The 19419-nt window shown below is 38.9% G+C and overlaps 1 protein-coding gene across 3 annotated transcripts; it reads left to right on the forward strand.

Annotated features, from left to right (window-relative positions):
• The first annotated feature begins 1963 nt into the window (after positions 1–1963).
• Positions 1964–19282, forward strand: LOC148085950 (leucine zipper putative tumor suppressor 2 homolog). Of its 3 annotated transcripts, XM_087784099.1 has the most exons (7): positions 1964–2152; positions 8062–8184; positions 16123–16584; positions 16659–17213; positions 17280–17402; positions 17487–17633; positions 18197–19282. In XM_087784099.1, exons 3-7 carry the CDS (start codon positions 16147–16149, stop codon positions 18860–18862), a joined length of 1929 nt encoding a protein of 642 aa, XP_087640225.1. In that variant the 5' UTR covers positions 1964–2152; positions 8062–8184; positions 16123–16146; the 3' UTR covers positions 18863–19282. The 3 variants fall into 3 exon arrangements, with proteins under 3 accessions (XP_087640225.1, XP_087640223.1, XP_087640224.1); XM_087784097.1 differs by having other exon boundaries at positions 16659–17402; XM_087784098.1 differs by lacking the exons at positions 1964–2152; positions 8062–8184 and adding an exon at positions 10825–11366 and having other exon boundaries at positions 16659–17402.
• The last annotated feature ends 137 nt before the right edge of the window (positions 19283–19419 follow it).

The raw sequence follows: 19419 nt of genomic DNA on the forward strand, positions 1-19419 counted from the left end.
GAGGATGCTGGGAGGTTTAATCTCACCTTACACCTTGAACAGTGGCTTCAGAGCTCCAATATTATTCACATGTTCTTTTGTGCTTTCATTTCTCAACACAATGAAGGAATTAAAGGTATTAAAAAGAACTGGATAATGAGACGAGGATGAAAAAACATAATTACAATTGAAATACTCTATAACATATGGATTCCATAAACGATCTCAATATCAATAACAGCAATAATAATATTTTTAGTTATTATTATTCCCATTGTTCCTATTATTACATTTAAGATATTCTAAAATGACAACATGTATTTGATAAAATTGTCAATATACAAACAAAACCCAATATACTTTTCAGTACTTAAACTAAAAAAAATTGGACTTGTAATTATACAGCTAATACTTTTTAGTAGGGAAAAAAAAAAATCTTTCAAATGGATTTTCATTGTGTTCCTTTAGACACTTCAGTTTCCTCCTTCAGTCCAAAAACATACACAGGTAATTGTTAATATATATGTGTGTCGTGGTGAAATCATATGAATCAGTATAAATTCAATTTAAAGTCCAGGGAAAGAGTTCTACGTTTTATCAAGTTTTGAAGTGTTTGTCTAACATCCTGCGTGATTATGGTAAGAGAAGCAGCCGAGCAGGAGAAACACAAACAGCGTAATTACTCTTTGGCTAAATGTTTGAGGCTGAGATAGGAATCTGGGACTCTACTGGGAAAACAACGCCCACATGTATTCAACACAATTAGTCTAACAATTCAAATTCTTAAATGTCTCAAATTTCCTACATCCCGCTCAAGCCTGGCTGGAGATGGAATTTGGATAATGCTGTAAAACGGAGGGCAAACCACCCAAATTTAGTGCTCCGTCTGCAACTTTGTTCATTCTGAAATCCAAATCATGTGTGCAAAGTTGACGGTGTCCTTCATTTAGGTAAAACATGTGTTCTCACAAGCACGGACACCAAGATGACAATCAAATCAGAGAGCTGATATATTATTATGAATGACGGTAGTATTTTTGTTATAAAATCAGATTATTGCTTCAAGATCAAAGTTCACTAAGACAAACTCACCTTGGATCTCATCGCTTTTATTCTGGTATTGTCTCATATCTAAAGAATACGATGCATTTGATCAGACAATGAAAGTCATTATAACTCACATCTTTAAATTCCACCACTTTTCTGTTGGTAAACGGGGACTTCTTTTTCGTTTGAATGTTTTTTTCATATTACAAACACTATATTTATTTATTAGGAAGGCTGAAGTTTTCACCTAAATATCAATATGGAGTATACATTATATAAAGGAACTTTTACACGTTGCACTGTGTTTTAATCAGTGTAGAGAAGTCAGACTGCAGTGACTGGGGTCAGGTATGAACTGGTTGTTACATATTACAAGAACGGGTTCAGCTGGAATAAGCTCAGAAGCCAGGCATCCGTCATATTCCTCACAAGGGTTTAACCTTAACAACTACACTAAACAAGAAACCAATATTTAATGATTTATTATAATCTTACAGTAATGTGTTTAAACATGGGATAGCCTTTTAATGTTCCTCAAATGTCTGTTTATCTATTTGGTCATATTATCTTGTATTCCCAACTTTCTCCTCTAGATTAACACAATAACACTATTGTACAGTTTTAAACCAGCCAATTGATCGATCACTGGATGCAGAACAATACAAGCATAATCCTGGAAACCTACTTCCTGTAGTTCGTATTATAATTCAAACCACTTCCGGAAACATTTGCGCAGATATAAAGAGTTCCTGCTTTTAAATATATATATATAAATACACAGAATAAACCACTTAAAGTCCAAATTTACAAATATGAATGGCGATTAAACTACTCCGAAACTAAGTCGAGTCTTGTTTTGAAAGTTGCAACCGGATGTTTTTGTAGTGTTGCTAGACAGCTTTTCGTGAGTGATAAAGTGCCGCCGCTGCTCCTCGGCTCTCACATCAACAAACGTGCTCCAGATCTCAGGAATGAAATGCTGCTCGTAAACATTCATCGCTGACTCTCGACGGATAGGAAAAGTTTTTTTTTTTTACGTGACGGGGATCGTACAAGCGAGGAATAAACGTTTGTTTCAGCAAACTTAGCGAAACAGCTGATGTTTGGGACCTCACCGAGGAACGAGGTATTTTTCCATGTAAATATTGAATTAATGTGAGAAAAGATGAGGTTTTGTCTTACACCTTTTTCTCAAGCTAAGTGTTCCTACTCTTTACCTAAAAAAACAATTGTGTAATTAATATTTTCCATTATGCACAGGTGTGAAACATTTATGTAGTTGATTTGAAAATGACGTCATGATAAAATGGCTTCCTAGTCTGGTGTTTTGATTCTTCTTGTTTTTTAATCGCTAACTTTACATTAAAAATGTATAATGTGGGGTGATTAAATAGACCCAGACTCATTTCCTGTCCAGACCTCAACTACAACAGGACACACTTCTCCTGAAGCTTTCAGCATATAAAACACGCCTTATCTTATCTCGTATTTCAACGCTAACCCAGTTTAAATGTAGATTCAGAGGAAGAGTCTGTAAACAGAGACTGCTTCCTTGCAGACTCTTGCAGACTCAAAGTCACTGTGAAGTTACACAAATCTCTCCTAATTCTTTATGTTGTTTAACTTGGAATGATAATACACTATTGATATTATAAAAAATGGTTCCATGTAAAATCTATATTATGTGCAAGGTGCTGTTCTATTAAAACCTTTTTTTCCTTAATGTACAAAAAGAAGAATGATGTACTGGAAGAGTTGCTGCTACTGGGTTTAAAATGTATCCTTACAAAATATCTTGCCATACGTGTAGAACAGCCCAGTGGCACCTAAAAATTAAATATCCAATTTTATTTGGGTCTCATTCAAAAGTGTTAGATGACTCGCTATGGGAACAAAAAATGAATGTGAAACAAATAACTCCATTTTTTTTTTGGCTCCACATAGTCCAACTTTCCTCTGGCTGATGCTCTCAAGGGTGGTAAGGGTTTTTTGGATTTTACTATGAGAGGAAACAAGAACGTAATTCAGTGTTTTGAGCCTGCTGCGGTTCATGTGCACATACAGTGTGTGCATGTGTGTTTATCGCTCAAAACTCCTTGGAGAGGTAATTTGTTAGTAACAACATTACAATCTATTTTTGTCTCAACAGTAAACAAATGCAGGGAATGTAGTGGGGAAGTGGTGCCACAAAATGGAGGCGACAACCTTCAGTTATGTTGTGACGATTATTCAAACGTCTTCACCTTCAACTGTCAGGTTCAGTGTCGGCGTATTTAAGAAGGACAGGGTTGTGACCTTCAGAGTGCAAAGAGGACGGTGCGATCGTCAGAAGTCATTGTCAAAGCATTTGCACTTTGGAACAACAGGCTATTGTGTATTTGTGAGCTTTGGTTTGTGTTTTTGTGGCTGATGCTAAAGCGGTACCAGTTTTTCCATAAAACCTTAATACGTGAATTAAAACAATCAGCCAACAAGCACAGAATCTAATGTGTTAAAATTACATTTTTATAACCTGAATCGATCATCAGGTGGGGAAACAGTAAAAATCTTTTTTATTTATATTGTGTTTCCTCTAGACAGTCCTTCTTCAGTCCAAAAACATACACAGGTATTTTTTTTAATATATATACATGTGTAGTGGTGAGATCATATGAATCAGTATAGGTCCAGGAAAAGGGTCCTACATTGTAACCTGAATCTATCGTCAAAAATACCCCCCTCCCCCTCAAAACAAAGTACAGCGATTACTAAAAAAAAATAGGACATCGATAAATAGTATAAAAAAACCTGAAGATAATTCATTTAACAAGCTACACAAACATTAGGACCATAAATTCTTGAAGTAAGGCATGAGCGCATGTAAATATTAGCTTGAAGACAATACTCTTGTGTGGTAAAAATGCTGTCACCGTGGAAAACAAAGAACGGCTCGAGGTCCCAGATCCTAAACAAACCTGCCTAGGTTAGTCAAACGTATCTTCACCGAAGACAAATATTTACTGCTCATAGTGTTGTAAGTGACGCAGATAAGTAACCACTGCGAAGTTTGCAAAAAATCTAGATGCTGAAAGTGTTTAGAAAGTTGTGTTTCAACACATTACATATAATAAATGACCTCATCAGAAATGGCAATAAGTGCATTAAAGGCATGAAGCTAAAGTTTGTACTAAAGAGTGTTCTAAGTGTTTCATTCTTGCCACAATTATTCCTTGTCGTTTGGCTAAACCATTCTGATAAAACAAATGTCCAGTGCAAAAGAACACTTTCTAACAAGTGACAAATCAATCCAATGTTCATTGCCTTTTAAACTTATCAGTTTTCCTTCAGAAGAATCCACACGTTATGACATTTTGATCACATGTTGGAACATGACGTTGGCATCATAAACCAAAGCACAAAAGAACTGGAGTTCGATACCCAGCTGTCATCCACACATTACACATATACTTCCTACTCCAGACTCGATCAACAGTCCTATTGTTCACTTCTCCGGCGCTATTAAATAATTCGTTTTGACGCATTTCGGACTTTTTCCCCAATATCTGTTTTACAGGTTTATTTACATATAGTAGTAAAGGGTTGCTCGTTGTCGTTACACAAGTCAGGCACTAAATCATAAACAGACCAGTGTGTTGCCAAAGCGCAGTCGGCATACTTGTCTTGAACTGCATGTTCTCTGTGTAAATGTTTTTCAAGCCTCCATGTATCAGAAACAATTTTTATTATCTGATAAAACCACTAAAGCCAAAGTTTGACAAGGTAATATTTTCTGTTGAACTTTGGAACTTTTGATGGTGATGTTTCCAAAGAGTACCTGCTTAACCGAGTACATTTTTGTGTTTTGAAAACAGTTTCTGTGTTGGTTAAAGGATTCATGGCAATGTTGTGTCATTTAACTGGTCGTTTTATGGTGCCCTTTTTGGTTTCTCCTCAAAAGCAGACATTGATTATTCTACTTCCCTAACAACAAACCAGGTGGGAGTGACTTAAAATAGGCAGGAGCAGAGACAGGTAGGCGTCAGAGACTGGACCCTGGATTAGTAGTTTAACTGCCATGCAAATGGAGAATAGGGGACTCGACTTGAGTCATCTTAAAACACTGAGCTGCCAGTGGGAAACCAAAGCTCACCCAAACAGAGTTAGAATTATTGAACCCCAAGTATTTTAAGAGGGTCAGCCTTTTAATTCTCAAGGTTTCAGATGAGTTTTTTTTTTTTTCCAGAATGTCAGGATCATTTACAAACATCTGTTTTAACGGCTTTGAATGATGAGAACAAGAGCAGAACTAAATTCTTACACCCACAGCTGTGGTCAGTGGTGGCAGTGACATTATTTCACAGCTGCTGCAGGAAGACTATGTATTTACAAGTTTTAATTTTAATGTCATGTCATGACCCTCAATAACTTCTTGCTGTGTTTTTAAGCGTGTACATACATATTATGAGTGCAGTAGCACTTCACTTCTGCAAATTGGACTGGGTTTGAGCAAATGTTTTTTCTTTTTTTAATCATTTGCCATTATATAGGATAGTTGAGTACTTTTATACACTTATCTTTTTTCTAATGTTGAAGAAATATAATTGTTGCAAATACAGGATCATTAAAGTGGCTCTTTCTTCCAATTCAGTTCTCAAGTCAGATTAAGCTAGTCTGCTCACAAAATAATGCATTTTTACATTAATTTCCTTTTATTTCGAAAACCCTTTTAATTTAAGTGGCAATAACAGTTGGACATCATATGCTCCTGTAACTTTTTATATTTGTACAAGAATTACCGGTTAGTATGGTCAATTTGACGTCAAAGAACTCTACTAAAATGTTGTAGTCATGTGCATCTGTAGCCTTTGTTGCCGTACCCATTAAGAGTTTGCCCTAGAAAGAATTTATTTATGAAGATGCAAAAAGCAAAATATTATCCATGCCACTGGCCATGTCAGTATTGTAGTGGTGGATATGGTGTGTCATAAATCTTCATTCTGAAAACAGGTCAGGGACTGCATCATCCATGGCAAATTAATTTTGTTCCTGTCAGGAAAGATTATGGCTATTTTTCAACATGTTCACTGCCATCGCTTAATGCCACATTTGCTCGTTTGATTTAAATGTTGGTATCAATAAATATACAAACTTGCAAAAATGAATGAAAATGAAGAATATTTAGCATTTATTATTTTGTAACAAGGACAGCTTGTCTCTGTGGTTTGTGGTTTGGAGAGTAAAATTGTTTTTGTTTTTTATCATAGAGAAGAGATATAAAGCATGTTAACACACTAAACCCACATCCATCCTTCAGCGAGTGTTGTGTGTATCTGTGAGTGTAAAGGCAGAATGTGTGTGGAGGGCTGGGAGGGGGTATGGTGGTGTGGAAGTTACAGGATGAGGGTGTGGATCAGAAGCTATGTGGGTGGTGGGATGCTTGTCGGTGTAATAACCACGTCAACTTGTTGCATAAGGACTTACGCAGGCAGAGATTTGCGGTAATTGGTCCTGCCTGCGCACAGATGGTCACAGTGATTGAGTTTTCAAACATGGATCAGGTCCTTCATCCCCGTTGATCTGACAACAAAGGCTTTTTAATTTCAAGTAAATATGAACAGTGTGAGCTGATTTTGAGAGAAATGTATGAAAAACAAGTTCCCTGGTCACGGTGGAGGTATTTTCTAGACTAACAAGATGAGCTCGGGATATGGAAAATCACTGGGAAACGTATGCATCCTTTCCAAAAATCTCTGTTGGCTCTTTTTCTCAACCTCTCGTGCAATTAACAATTTGTAAAAATAAATATATATATATATATATATATATATATATATATATATAACCGTTAACAGTCGAAGGAAGGGATTGTTTTGTATTTCTGATGTTGTCTATTAGACAAAGAAAAATGTTCTACTGCAATAAATCCCTAATAGCAAAAAGTATGGATGAAAATTTCGCTGACATGATATTTTATTGACAAATATTTCCTTGGCCCTCATCCCTGAAAGAGCAAACCATTAAAGGAATTTGCTGGTCTACCGTAGTTCGCACTCTTGTATTATGAACAATAAGGACTTGCTTACCTATCAGGTGTTCAGTGTTGTGACTGATTAGTTCAGAAAGGAAATAAATATTGATAAGATCTTTTGATACCACCAAACCTCTGTAGTAACGTGTGGTGGCAGTTGAGGGAGTGGCTTTTAAGTCAACAACGATATTTTTTCCTCAAAGCAAAAGAACAATATTTGCATTGTCATTGTAAATGCAGTTTGTGTGCGGTATCAACGAATGTCTGAGGGAAGGTTTTTGTTTTGCTTATATTATCTTCATAGTGGCTGCATTATCTACTTTTATGGCAAACCTCCGTCTTCCTGCCAATAAAACCGAATGTGAAGAAACCAGTTTTCATTCCCTTTGTTCCACTTCCTATCCTATCCTATTTCAATGTCTACCTTCAGACACTTTATTCAGGGAAATGTATGGTGATGAGATGGCTTTGATGTTCCTGCTGTGAAGTACTTGGATGAATGGTGCTCCGACCATTTAGCGGAATACTTACTAGAAGAGAGTGCTGAAAGTAATTTAAACTTTCTCACGACAGCAGGATTATAAATAATCGCCCAGAAGTAATCCGTCTGCTGGACTCCCCCCTGGCATTTTTCCTTTTTTCCCCCTTTTATTTTCTGCCTAAAATATTTGTATACTTCCAAAATACCCGTATAATGTTTAGCACATGCACTTTAGCAGACAAGGAATGTTTTTCTCCTTATGAACGGAGCTTGCTTGTTTAGAACTGTAGTAATAAATGGAGCTTGAAGAAACTTTGATGTTCTTCCATGGTCAAAGGTTTTTAGTAGAGAGCTGGCAGTTGGTATTACCCTATATTGACTCGGAAAGTCCGCCCCTATTTCTTAGTTTTTCAGCCGTGTGACTCAGACTTTCCTGTTTCTAACTTCCATAAACACACTTGTCACATTTCAAGTTTTCTGACTCAAATTTTCTAGGTAACTGCTTGTTCAATAACATTCCCTTGTTTGTGTTTTCTTATCCCTACAGTGCCTGAAGAAAAGGTTGTATGGAGGAATTCTCTATATGCGTGTGATTTCCTGGGATGCTTGGAAGTTTTGAACTTGATGCTATACCCTGAAGGCTCCAGAGACTGACGTCTGGTTGTGATAGGTGAGTGCCTTTAATGCAGCTCTGGTGTGGACCTAAACCTTGTGTTGTGAGGGACAAGATGTCTCTGGTTTTACAGTCCTGCCAGTTTTATCTCCACAAATATATGTGTTGTAAATACAACGTAGAGCATGTATGTAATCGTCTAAGCTAATAAAAATATGCTATATTCTAGTAAAAATACTTTTTTATTGTATTTATGTGGCGCTTGTGAGGTAAAGGAGAAAATTCTTCAACCAAACCAAATACAAACTAATTTTTATTTTGTATTTTATTATTTATTACTAGTTAATCACTAAAATACTTTTGTTCTCCATTTTCGTAGTTTTTGAGAATGTATTGCCTGTCAAAAAAATATGTAAACATTGATTTTACATCATATTAGGGAATGTTGTATAAAATGCAATAAAATTATAATTTATCTGAATTTTATTCAATTTTTTTTTTTTTGATTTATTTTCTTTTTTTTCTTTTTTACTTTTTCTGTGTATTCATTGGATTTCTATTTCACGACAATTACTTTATAGTATGTGGCCCCTGAGGAAATTTAATTTCCTACCACTGCTCAAACTTATATTTATTCTCAGTACAAATCACAATATCATTAGCAAACATCATGGTCAATGGAGACTTTTTCCTAGGCTCATCAAGGAGTCTGCCCTGATCTAATCCTACTCTTCACTACTCGTACAGAACACCCATCTACTCTCACTGTCCTCATAGATTTCCTGGGCATCTTATACACAATGGAGGCCCCGGGTGTGTCTCATATTTTTGACATTTACATTCTCTTCCACAGTAACCTATGAGTCGCTTGAATATTTAATGAAATTCCATAGAAAGTTTATAAAGTTCAAAGTATATTGTTGTGACAATTTCACAGGACTATTTTCTATAAACATGCTTTAATAAGATTATCCTGCCATTACTGTCCATTACTGTTGTACATTGTGCAAACGGTCCTGGAGTGTCATAAACGCACAAGAGTGACTCAGGACCGTGTGACGGGTGCCTGCATCTAGCACACGCATCATAACATTGATGGTATTACTTTCCTGGTCTGTGGGAGTTGGCGACAGATCTTAATCATGGATCAGATTCTGCTGTAACTGTGGCTTGAGGCGCAGCCCTAATCTCTTTGGCACCTTCAATGTAAATCAATGTGTCTAAATCGGATGGCTGCCAGCTTCATACATCCATCTCATCTCTGTGGATTTATTACTGCGAGGCAATCCACTGTACAAAAGTCTGTCTCCTTTGCCTTCTGCTTTTTATTTATTTATTTATGTGTAACAGGATGAATCATCCTGTACTAAACCCTTCACATTAGTTTTATTCCGGGGGTGTGAGTGGATTGCTTTGTGCCGAGGTGGATTATTTTGGAGCGGTCGGTCGAAAGGGTCGAGGCCAGATTTAGCTGCAGTGTCCAGTGGGAGCCACATCTCCATACAGAGGCGGCACGACACTGATGGATGGTCTAGCTTTCCATCGCGCCAGCAGATGTTATGAAAATATTTGCAAAGGATAAGCGATGCTGCTTCTTTTATTATTCATCAAGTCACAATTGACAATTCTTTGTTTTTGTTTTAATAGCAACATAAGCTCAACTCTTGAATCTAATAAATCAATGTTTTCCTTGAGGACAACAAAATTGGTATTAAGCATGTTATCACATTTTTATTATCTCTTTCATTGTGTAAAGAAGCCATTATATTTGTGTAAAATAGTTCCCTCAGAAGGGCCTGAGTCACCCCGAGTCCATCCTCCGCCTTAAAGAAGCGGTGTTAATGGTGCCGCTCGTGATTTGCAGGCCTGCTTCTTTATTACAGCACCAGAGGCCTCAGCTGTGTGATTGATGTCGTTCCACGATGGACTGGAACCGAGAGTCGCTCTGACAGCACCAGGAGGGTACTTGACTCGTGGCTCACTTTTCTCTCCAGCGCCTGCTGAGGTGTGACCAAGGATGACCTTGAACTCTCTTTTGGAGCGAGATTAACTTGATGGTGTGACCCAGTTCTAGAAAAGATGGACACATCTTTGTTTTTGTAGAAGGCCATGCCAGGACACGGCGTATTTCTATCCTCCTTTATCCCCTCATCTCTGTGTTTCTTTTTTCATTCCCTTGGCAGATGGTGGATCACAGGCCTAAACAGTCCTGCTACTAGCGATACCAGAGCACTCATATATTGAATTATAAACTTGTCCCAAACTGAGTCTTAAAACCTGATGACAGCCAGAGCAGAGAATTAACTTGGCAGTGAGGTTGGAAGTGACGTGGGCAGGGCTATGTGTCAAAAAATGTGCCTGCAATGAACTAGAAGATTAAACGTAATTAAATAACTAAAAGAAGCGTTTGGGTGCAGCAATTGTTTCATGCTACATGTTTGAGCTATTTTTAAACTCACTGTGTTCTTGCCACTTATCTCATGTGTGTATTTATACAATAACTATTGATTCAAAATCACAATCATTTTTCATTCTCAAGTAAATATCCGTTTCATTGTGATGAATTTCTTGACTCCGATAGATAACTGTTGGTGAAACCTGACTTGGCTAAGATTTGTGTTTGAGACAGATAAGAACTTTTCACAGACTGCTAAGTTGATCCTTACTTGTCTGGTGACTTGAGTTACTGGTTTGTTTGGTTGACATGTTGAGACGAAAAGCAAAGAAGAAGTCATGTTGTCTCTGTGAACACTGTAAAACCTTAAGGTTCAGCTCTGTTGCGTTTGTATTATTCTGTGACAATTGCACACGAGACTTATTGTCGATGATTAAATGGCTGGTGTTGTACACATTTTCTTTAAAAGTTGTTTTCTTTAATGTTCAGTCGTCTTACACCGACAACTTATTCACATTCTTCTCCCGTCTCTGTTGCATTTTTGCACCAAAGCTAACAAAGGAAATCCAATGTTTTGGCGTGTTGATTCTTTGGGAATGGAAACGGATGGGGAGTTGGGCTGGTAGAAGGAGGTGAGTGGCTGAGCTAAGAGGAGGAGGAAGAGGAGGAGACTGAGATCCATTCAGTCCTGCAGCCTGAGAAAGGGCTGCTTCTTTTCTAAAGGGGCTAAAGAAGCATTCGAGGTCGGAAAAAGGAGTCCTTGTAGAACAGCGGCCCATTGACTGTGGGGACACTGAGATGCCCACATACTGGAGTATTGGAGAGGAGATGTCAGTATCGAGGGGTGAGAAATTATCTAAAAGAAGTGTATTGTTTTTATGTTAAAGTTTGAGGATGAATTTAACATGTGTGCGTTTGTGTTATCACACCAGAAAACTGTGTTGCTCTAATTTCAACAGAGTTTATTGATGGTTGTATCGTTGGTTGAATAATATTAAACCTTAAGATGCTTTACTTAAGGTGGCTATTTACGTTTAGGTTTATTGTTGATGATGTATCCTATGATAATTCTTGAAGGTTTGGCTTGTTCAATTTAATGTTTAGGAACATTCAATGCACTTTGACATAGCAAGTTTGTAAAGTGGCCTAAAATAAATGACTACAATAGAAGTCGAGGACAGTCACTATTTATCTTAATTAACTATTATAATTAATTTTAATAGTTCATAGTATAAATCAATTAGTTGTCTATTCTATAACATATTGCATATTATTATTATTATGATTTAGAGTTTTTTGTCTGACTCTGTAAACTCAAATAAAAATGATTGGACATGTTTAACAGGAAATTGGGAAGGATTACAATCTTCACTGTCTCCAGAAGTAAATTAGAAACAATCTAGGCTTTAAACAATCTTAGAATTAATTGTATAAAGTAGGTACCAAATATCAAACTAACCTTACCCCTGTCACTCTTTATTGTCTATTTTTTATTCAACAAGATTCAGGAACTTGAACTATTGACACAGTAACCATTAGTGTTGTGCGATGCCTGAGGAAAGGTAGACTGTCTAGAAAACCAAAATAGATTTGCCACACTTCTTTGTTCCAGTTTCCATGAAAAGTAAGTGCTAAAGCCAAAAGTTGGCTGTGTCTCCTTCTCTTCCCTAATCTTTATTTTGCTCCACTTTTCCCCTCTTTTTAATGTAATAGATCATCTTTTTCGATTTAAAACTTGACCTGGTGTTGGGAATATGTTTAGATTACTGTGGATGTATGTTTATGGTGTGGCACCAAACAAACAGGGATTTAGTTGAGACTCCGTTTGTTTAAAAGCTAGTTTGTGAGCTGCAGTCGTGAGGATCAGACTCTGTAAACTGAATGTGTTGAATCTTTTTAAAAAAGTGTTGATTTTGTGGCAGCGCAGCCACTAATGGATATTGGACTCTTCATCATACACTGATGATGACCTAAGCAATATATTCAGTCCCTCTTAACTCCTGCTTCGTATCCTGAGAAACACACAAGTGTCAGCAGGAATTTTTAAATCGATTTTTGTATAGATTGAGCGTCTCATACAGTTTGTCTGCATAACCTCTAAAGTCGGTTCTTTGTGGCCTCTTTCACCCCACCTGACACTGGATTCCTTCTGATCCGAGTTGTTGCAGTAGATGTGAGAAATGGGTTTAGTTAAATGAAAAGCCAAGGTTGTAAACACAGAAATGATTGAATATGTATCAAACTCATGACCCAGGGGACAGATCCAGACCACCAAGTTATTCTCATGTGACTTTAGGTTAAAGTCTTCCAGCTCTGCTCAAACAACTAGTAAGCAGGTGTAAACTAACCAAGAAACTCTTAAAACCAAAAATTGGATTCAGAAAGAATTGTATTTAAAAAAAAAAAAAAGGGGGAAGTCAGATGAGTGTCTAAGTTAAGAAAAAAAAAACGAATGGGGTGCAGTGATTCAAGTAATTTAAGTAGATACTTAATGAGAATTTCACACAAAAATGTGCTCATCTGTTTAATAACTATGTACATTTTCAAAGTAAATGTATGTGGACTGTGATTTTCTGGGTTAATGCTCATATTTCTTTTGTCTTAATTTCTCTGTTGTGATTTACAATTTTATTTGCAGTTGATGAGATGCATAAAGAATTTATAGCTTGTGCTAATTTTCAACTCCTATGGGTCTTTTTACAATATGTACAAATACACAATAAAAGTCTATAGTACAAAACTATTGTAAAACATTTACAGCACAATCGGAAATCATTTACATACACAGTGCTACTTACTAATGGGTACGTATTTGATTTGTTTTCAACCAGGCCTTTAACCCTAGGGTGAACATTTTAAACTCAGATATGGTGTTTAAATGTTAACTGTAGATTTTAAAACTAAATTCACATTAACTACATAATAAATGTAGTTTAATATTGTTATTCTGAAGTTGTATGCACTGAAATAACAAACCCCACACCTGAAGAAACGTCCAGAGTCAGAAGTTGCTACTTGACTTCTCTTTCCACTGGTCCTGACAGTCACAGTGAAACCGTGAATACTAATATACAGTAAATAAAATGTATACACACCCAATTGAACCAACTTGTCATCCATCAGATTACTTTCCAGTTGACTACTTGATTTTCCAAACAAGCAGCTGCTGACTAATTCATAGTGCTCCTTTGTGTATTCATCTTACGGTCCTTGTGTAAATATTCAGTCAAAACAGACATCCAGTGTGTTGTTCTGCAACACTCGCAGGTTTATGCACTTCAAGTAGCTTTATGCATGACAATCAATTTCTAAAAGTGCAGCTCCAGCAGATACTCCTAATGCTACCTCCCTGGTGAATTGTATAGAACCGTCAATGTGTAGGTCAAGGGTCAACAATGACCAGCAGCACCATTGCTAAGATAAAAACTGTTGTTCATCAGTGACTGAGACAAAAACCCACCGTTCCACTGTGGACGTTACTGATGGATTGTTGAGGTCAAACATGTTACCTTTGGATTTGTTAACTTAAAGTTGTATTTAAATGGACAGAGACCAGGCTTATTTTGCTGTTGTCTGTATCATTTTCCCGCCAATTGCAACGGATTACATTTGACAAATACGGTTGTCGACTAATGGGCTTTTCTCACAGTAGCTGCTAGTGGAGGCGCTAATGCCCACAAACGCCACATGGAGATTCTATTTGCCACAGATTAGTTCCCTATTCTCCCTCTAATTCATTCATCCACTTTACCGAGGTGTCACCAGAGAGTCAGGGAACAAGAGAGTCTTGTTTAATGTGAATTCACAGTGGTTTAGTTAAACTATTGTTGTACACAATTATTACGTTATTGGCATATCTGACAGCAATTGAGGGGGAAAAACAGATTGAACCAGATGGCTACGGGTTATGTCATCATATTGCAATGCCATACTCGTTGTATTCCCAAACTGAAATGTTGGGATAATCCAGATTTTCATTAAGCTAATTATCATAAGATACTTTAATCATTGGTACACGTGACGCAGTTCGTTTGCCTGGTCACTGTCCACACATTCTTAGCACCAAGCACATAGACCTGCTAAACCCCAAAGTGTAAATCTTAAGAACCAGACCATAGTGTTGTCCAGAGTTCCTCGTGTTCTCTGTCTCACCAGTTATTTTTGGAGCACAACTGTGGGTGTTGTTGCCAGCAGACCGTGACCTCATAATCATCTGTCCTGTGGGCCATTGTTCTGCCGAACAATTCATTCTCTTGAACCAAAGTCCAGTGACTGAACCTCAACCCAAACATTGTGTGCACATTTCCAGGATTTTGTAGGAGGGGCCCCCGATTTGGTTTTTTTTTCTTCCTGCAACCATGCATCTTTGGTCACGCTGAAGAAGGTGACTGTGTCGTGCAGCTTCTTAGAACCTGACATTTAGGTAAACTGTATGTTCATGATGCTCTTAAGCATAAGCATAAATAAACGTACGCCTCTTTGTAGCATCCAGCAAAACTATTGAAGCAGCTGTGTTATTAAAGATTTAGTCAAAGTTAAATTGGAAAAGGTATGTTGACTGGTATGAACATGATTAAATAGTAAAAGAGTAAAACACTCGCCCATATTGGCCGCTGTTGATTTCATGGTGGCTCAGTGCAGTTTGTTGTACATTCCTTTATATTTCGATTTGTTTATTGTATTGTTGTTTTTTGTATTATTGTTTATTTTGGGCATGACAGTTTAGATCATCAACATCACATTTTATCAGAGTTCACATATTGCATGCATGTCCCGAAAGGGAAAGCAGGAGAAGCAGAAGCTTATGTAGTCCTGCCCCCATTTACGTAGTAGTAATAGTAGTAGTGGTAGTATAAATAAATTAAATCATAGATATAATCGTATCTTAAATCCACACTTGTTTCACTTTAGCTTAACAGATTATTGTTATGTATAACGGATTGAAGACCCAAATCCAAGGATGACCATTCCAATTATCATGAATGAGAATAGGTACACATTTAGGCTGTCATTTAAATTTCATGACTAACTTTCCACCCTATTACTTGTTGACTATCTGAGACTAGTACAAATTGTTGTACTATATGTCTCTGTTTTAAATTGTTAAAACTAAATGTGATTTGCAAATGTGAATCCTCCTGATTGAACTAGATGTTTACAAATATTTATATTTAAAACTTTTTCATCAACACTGGCTTATCACTGCTGTAATGAAATGTTTGTAATTACTTAAATATAATTGTTAACAACATTCAACTCCCTCGCTGGTTGGTATTATTATATACTCGAGGTAGTGTGGAGGCAGACGCTTCTGTGGCTGTCAGGTAGAATGTTTGTGTGGAAACTGTGTTACGTCCCATATGAAAAGAGTCTTTTCTTTGCTGCCTCACAAGTTCAAACCCTCCAGTCTCATATTTGCTGCTTGAATGGGCTCAGAGAATAAGCGTCCTGCTTCTCTGTGTGTGGGCCACACTGGTGCTGGTGGGCTTTGTGTGTGTCACTCAACTGTACTTCATCACTTCTAGTGAAGTTGATGGTTCTGAGTCACCAACTGGTGAACTCTAGGGCCTCTTATGCAACGTTTGTTTTCTGTCTTTCAGAGCTGGTGACTCCAACCTGCCATCATGGCTCTGGTTCTGCCGATATCTGCTGAGCCCCCCGGCAGAGAGGCTGGAACCCACAGACAACACCTTTCCAGCTCCTTGTCACCCACCAACCCTCCAGCCACACTGGACCAAATGGGCTCTGTCAGCAGCCTGATATCTGCCCGTCCAGGCCCCTACCAAAACCAATACCCTGGATTAGATATCGGAGCCAGAGTTAGGCGCCCCACACCAGGAGCACCATGTCTCAGTGCTGAGTCCCAACAAGAACCCCTACCACAGATGTCCAGCAGGGGGCAGGAGAAAGAAGGAGGAAACTTTACACATATGAGGCAAGAGTGTGATGTAAGCTGGGACAAGCATGTTGGTGACTCTGAAGAAATGAAAGGATACGTTGTGAACGGGAATGTGGACAGCGCGCCTCCAAAACTGATCCCAGTGTCAGGAAAACTTGAGAAGGTGAGTCTGCGGAACATAGTTGCTCGATTTCATAAAATGTTTGACTAAATTCCTTCCTCCCCGTTGACCTTCAGAACATGGAGAAAACTATTCTCCGGCCCACTGCTTTCAAACCAGTCATACCCAAAGCTCGCACATCCATGCAGTTCCTCTCGCCTCGCCACTGTGCCAACGGACCCGAAAGTCATAACCAGCTGGGGCTGGTCCACAGGGAGGGCTCACCTTCTTCGGAGCTGCGCTGCTCCTATAGCAGTGCTGGACACAACAGCCTGTCCTGCTCACTGTCGGACTCGGGTCGTAATTCACTAGCCAGCCTCCCTCCTAGTGGTGTGTATGGCACTGTGTCTGGAGAGAACGCTCTCCTGGAGCCTGTGAAAATGGGTCCTCCTCTCAACGTTCAGTCTAACTCGGACAGTGGACGCTCATCCTCCAGTAAAAGCACTGGCTCTGGATCCTATGGTGGACGAGGACAACCTCTATCAGACTGTGGGTCCAGCGGGAGATCCCCCGGTCCTGTGGAGGGCTACGAAGGAGTGGTCAGAGACCTGGAAGAGAAGTTAAGGGACAGAGACTTGGAGCTTCAACTACTGAGAGAAAACTTAGATGAAAACGAGGCTGCCATCTGTCAGGTGGGCCCAATAACGCTTGGATCGTTACGTTTGGTTTGCAGCAGTGAGCTGACTTTTGTCGTTCAGGTCTATGAAGAGAAGCAGAAGAGGTTCGAGCTGGAGCTGGAGGAGCTGAGACAGGGCTGTGCCACCAGGATGCAGGTCGCATCACAGAAGGCCCAACGAGCTCAGCAGGTCCTACAGATGCAGGTTAGAAAAACCGGATCCGCTCTGTTGATGATACAAACGAAGACGTGGATCTTTGACTGTGCAACGTCTTTGTGGTTGTTTCAGGTGTTCCAGCTGCAGCAGGAGAAGAAGAAGCTGCAGGAGGATTTTTCACAACTCCTCCAGGAGAGGGAGCAGCTGGAGGAGCGCTGCTCGTCTTACGAGCACGAGAAGATCCAGTTGGGACCTCGACTTGAGGAGACCAAGTGGGAGGTGAGCAGGACTGGACAGATGTACATTATTTAAAGATGATGGGCAGAAAGTAAAGAAACGAAAGAGGGGAAAGTTAAAAAACAACCTGGGAAAAGTAATTAAGAAGATTAGTTCAATGCTGTAATCCATGCTGTTGCAAAGTACACTTTTTTTAAATTATCTTTTAATCATAAAAGAACCATGAACAAATCATGTTAATATCATGTATATTTAATATATAAGCTGTACTACAGAACATAAGTGTCCCAAAAAAGAAAAGGGTTGACTGATCAATAAATAAGTAAAATAAGTATACAATTAGATTATTATTTTTTGAGTTTTTTAGATGTAATATGACCACCTGAGGAATGCACTTTTCCAAGGTGTGATGGATTAACACAGATGAGTCGTATAGGGTCATGTGTGACCAGACACTTCGAATCTAATAGACAGATTTACAAGTTCAGACAGACCTTCGATATTACACCAGGGTTAACAAGGCCACGGACCTTGTCTGGTTATTGGATACATGATCATTTATGTGGTCATGATGTATTTGCTGATTGCGTGTGTCGGGTCTTCAGGTGTGTCAGAAATCTGGAGAAATCTCCCTGTTGAAGCAGCAGCTGAAGGAGGTGCAGGTGGAGTTGGCTCAGCGAGTCGGGGAGATCGTGTCTCTCCGGGGTCAGCTCAGGGAAAACCGGGGAGAGCTGACCAACACGCAGGTTCTCCTGCAGGAGGCGCACGGTACTGCACGCACACGTACCCTTGAGCTGGAGGTCTGCGAGAACGAGCTCCAGCGACGCAAGAGCGAGGCAGAGTTGCTGCGAGAGAAGGTGGTCCGTGTGGAGGGGGAACTCGTTCACCTCAGAGATGCTTTTACCGATCAGAGTCCGGGACAGAGACAGTGCCAGATGTTCCAGAGTCCGGAGGTTTATGATGGCGAGGAGGTCCAGCTGAACGTGAAGCTACAAATGGACCGAGCAAGATCTGAGCTTGAGTTTGAGCGCCAGCGAGGGGAGCAGCAGGCCGAGAACTTTGAGGACGAGCGTCGTGTCTGGCAGGAGGAGAAGGACAAAGTCATTCGCTACCAGAAGCAGCTGCAGGAGAACTACGTTCAGATGTACCGAAGGAACCAGGAGCTGGAGCAGATGCTGCAGGAAATGAGTCATGAGCTGGAGAGCCGCGAAGACGACGAGGGCAGCGGCAACGAGATCAACTTTGACGAAGTTGCTGCCACGGAAATATAACTCTCTCAAACCTGGCACAGATTTGCACTGAAGTCGCTTAGGACAATACTCTCTTGAGCGCCCCCTAGAGACGTCCCTGAGTGGAATGAACATTTTATACCAAATGAGAGCAATATTGTAATGTAATGAGTATAAATGTTATTTAGGATACAACAGAAATCTAATATTAAACAAGCGGTTTGTTAAATTAAAATTGGTGTGAATTAGTGTTGACCATCAGATGCTAACGTTCACCTTCTAGTTCTCCGCTGTGAACAGACCAAAGTAATGTCGCACATTGTGTTTCTTGTGCAGCCTGTAAATACATGTACATGTTTTAGCTGTCTAAAAGTTGTATAACAAATATTTGTATGACGTGTATATATTTTCTTGCTGTACAGTGATTGACGCCATGAGGTTTTTCAATAAAAAAACAACAACATGTGACTACTTTAAATTCTGATCTGGATATTTACATAATATAAAAGAAAACCTGGCTTTTACCTGTAGAGATATGACACTATGTTTAAAAATATGCTCTATGAATGTGACACGCAGTGATACAAATATGCAACTGA

The sequence above is a fragment of the Callionymus lyra genome, chromosome 2 (assembly GCF_982586985.1).
Source record: "Callionymus lyra chromosome 2, fCalLyr1.hap1.1, whole genome shotgun sequence".
Classification (NCBI taxonomy): Eukaryota; Metazoa; Chordata; class Actinopteri; order Syngnathiformes; family Callionymidae; genus Callionymus; species Callionymus lyra.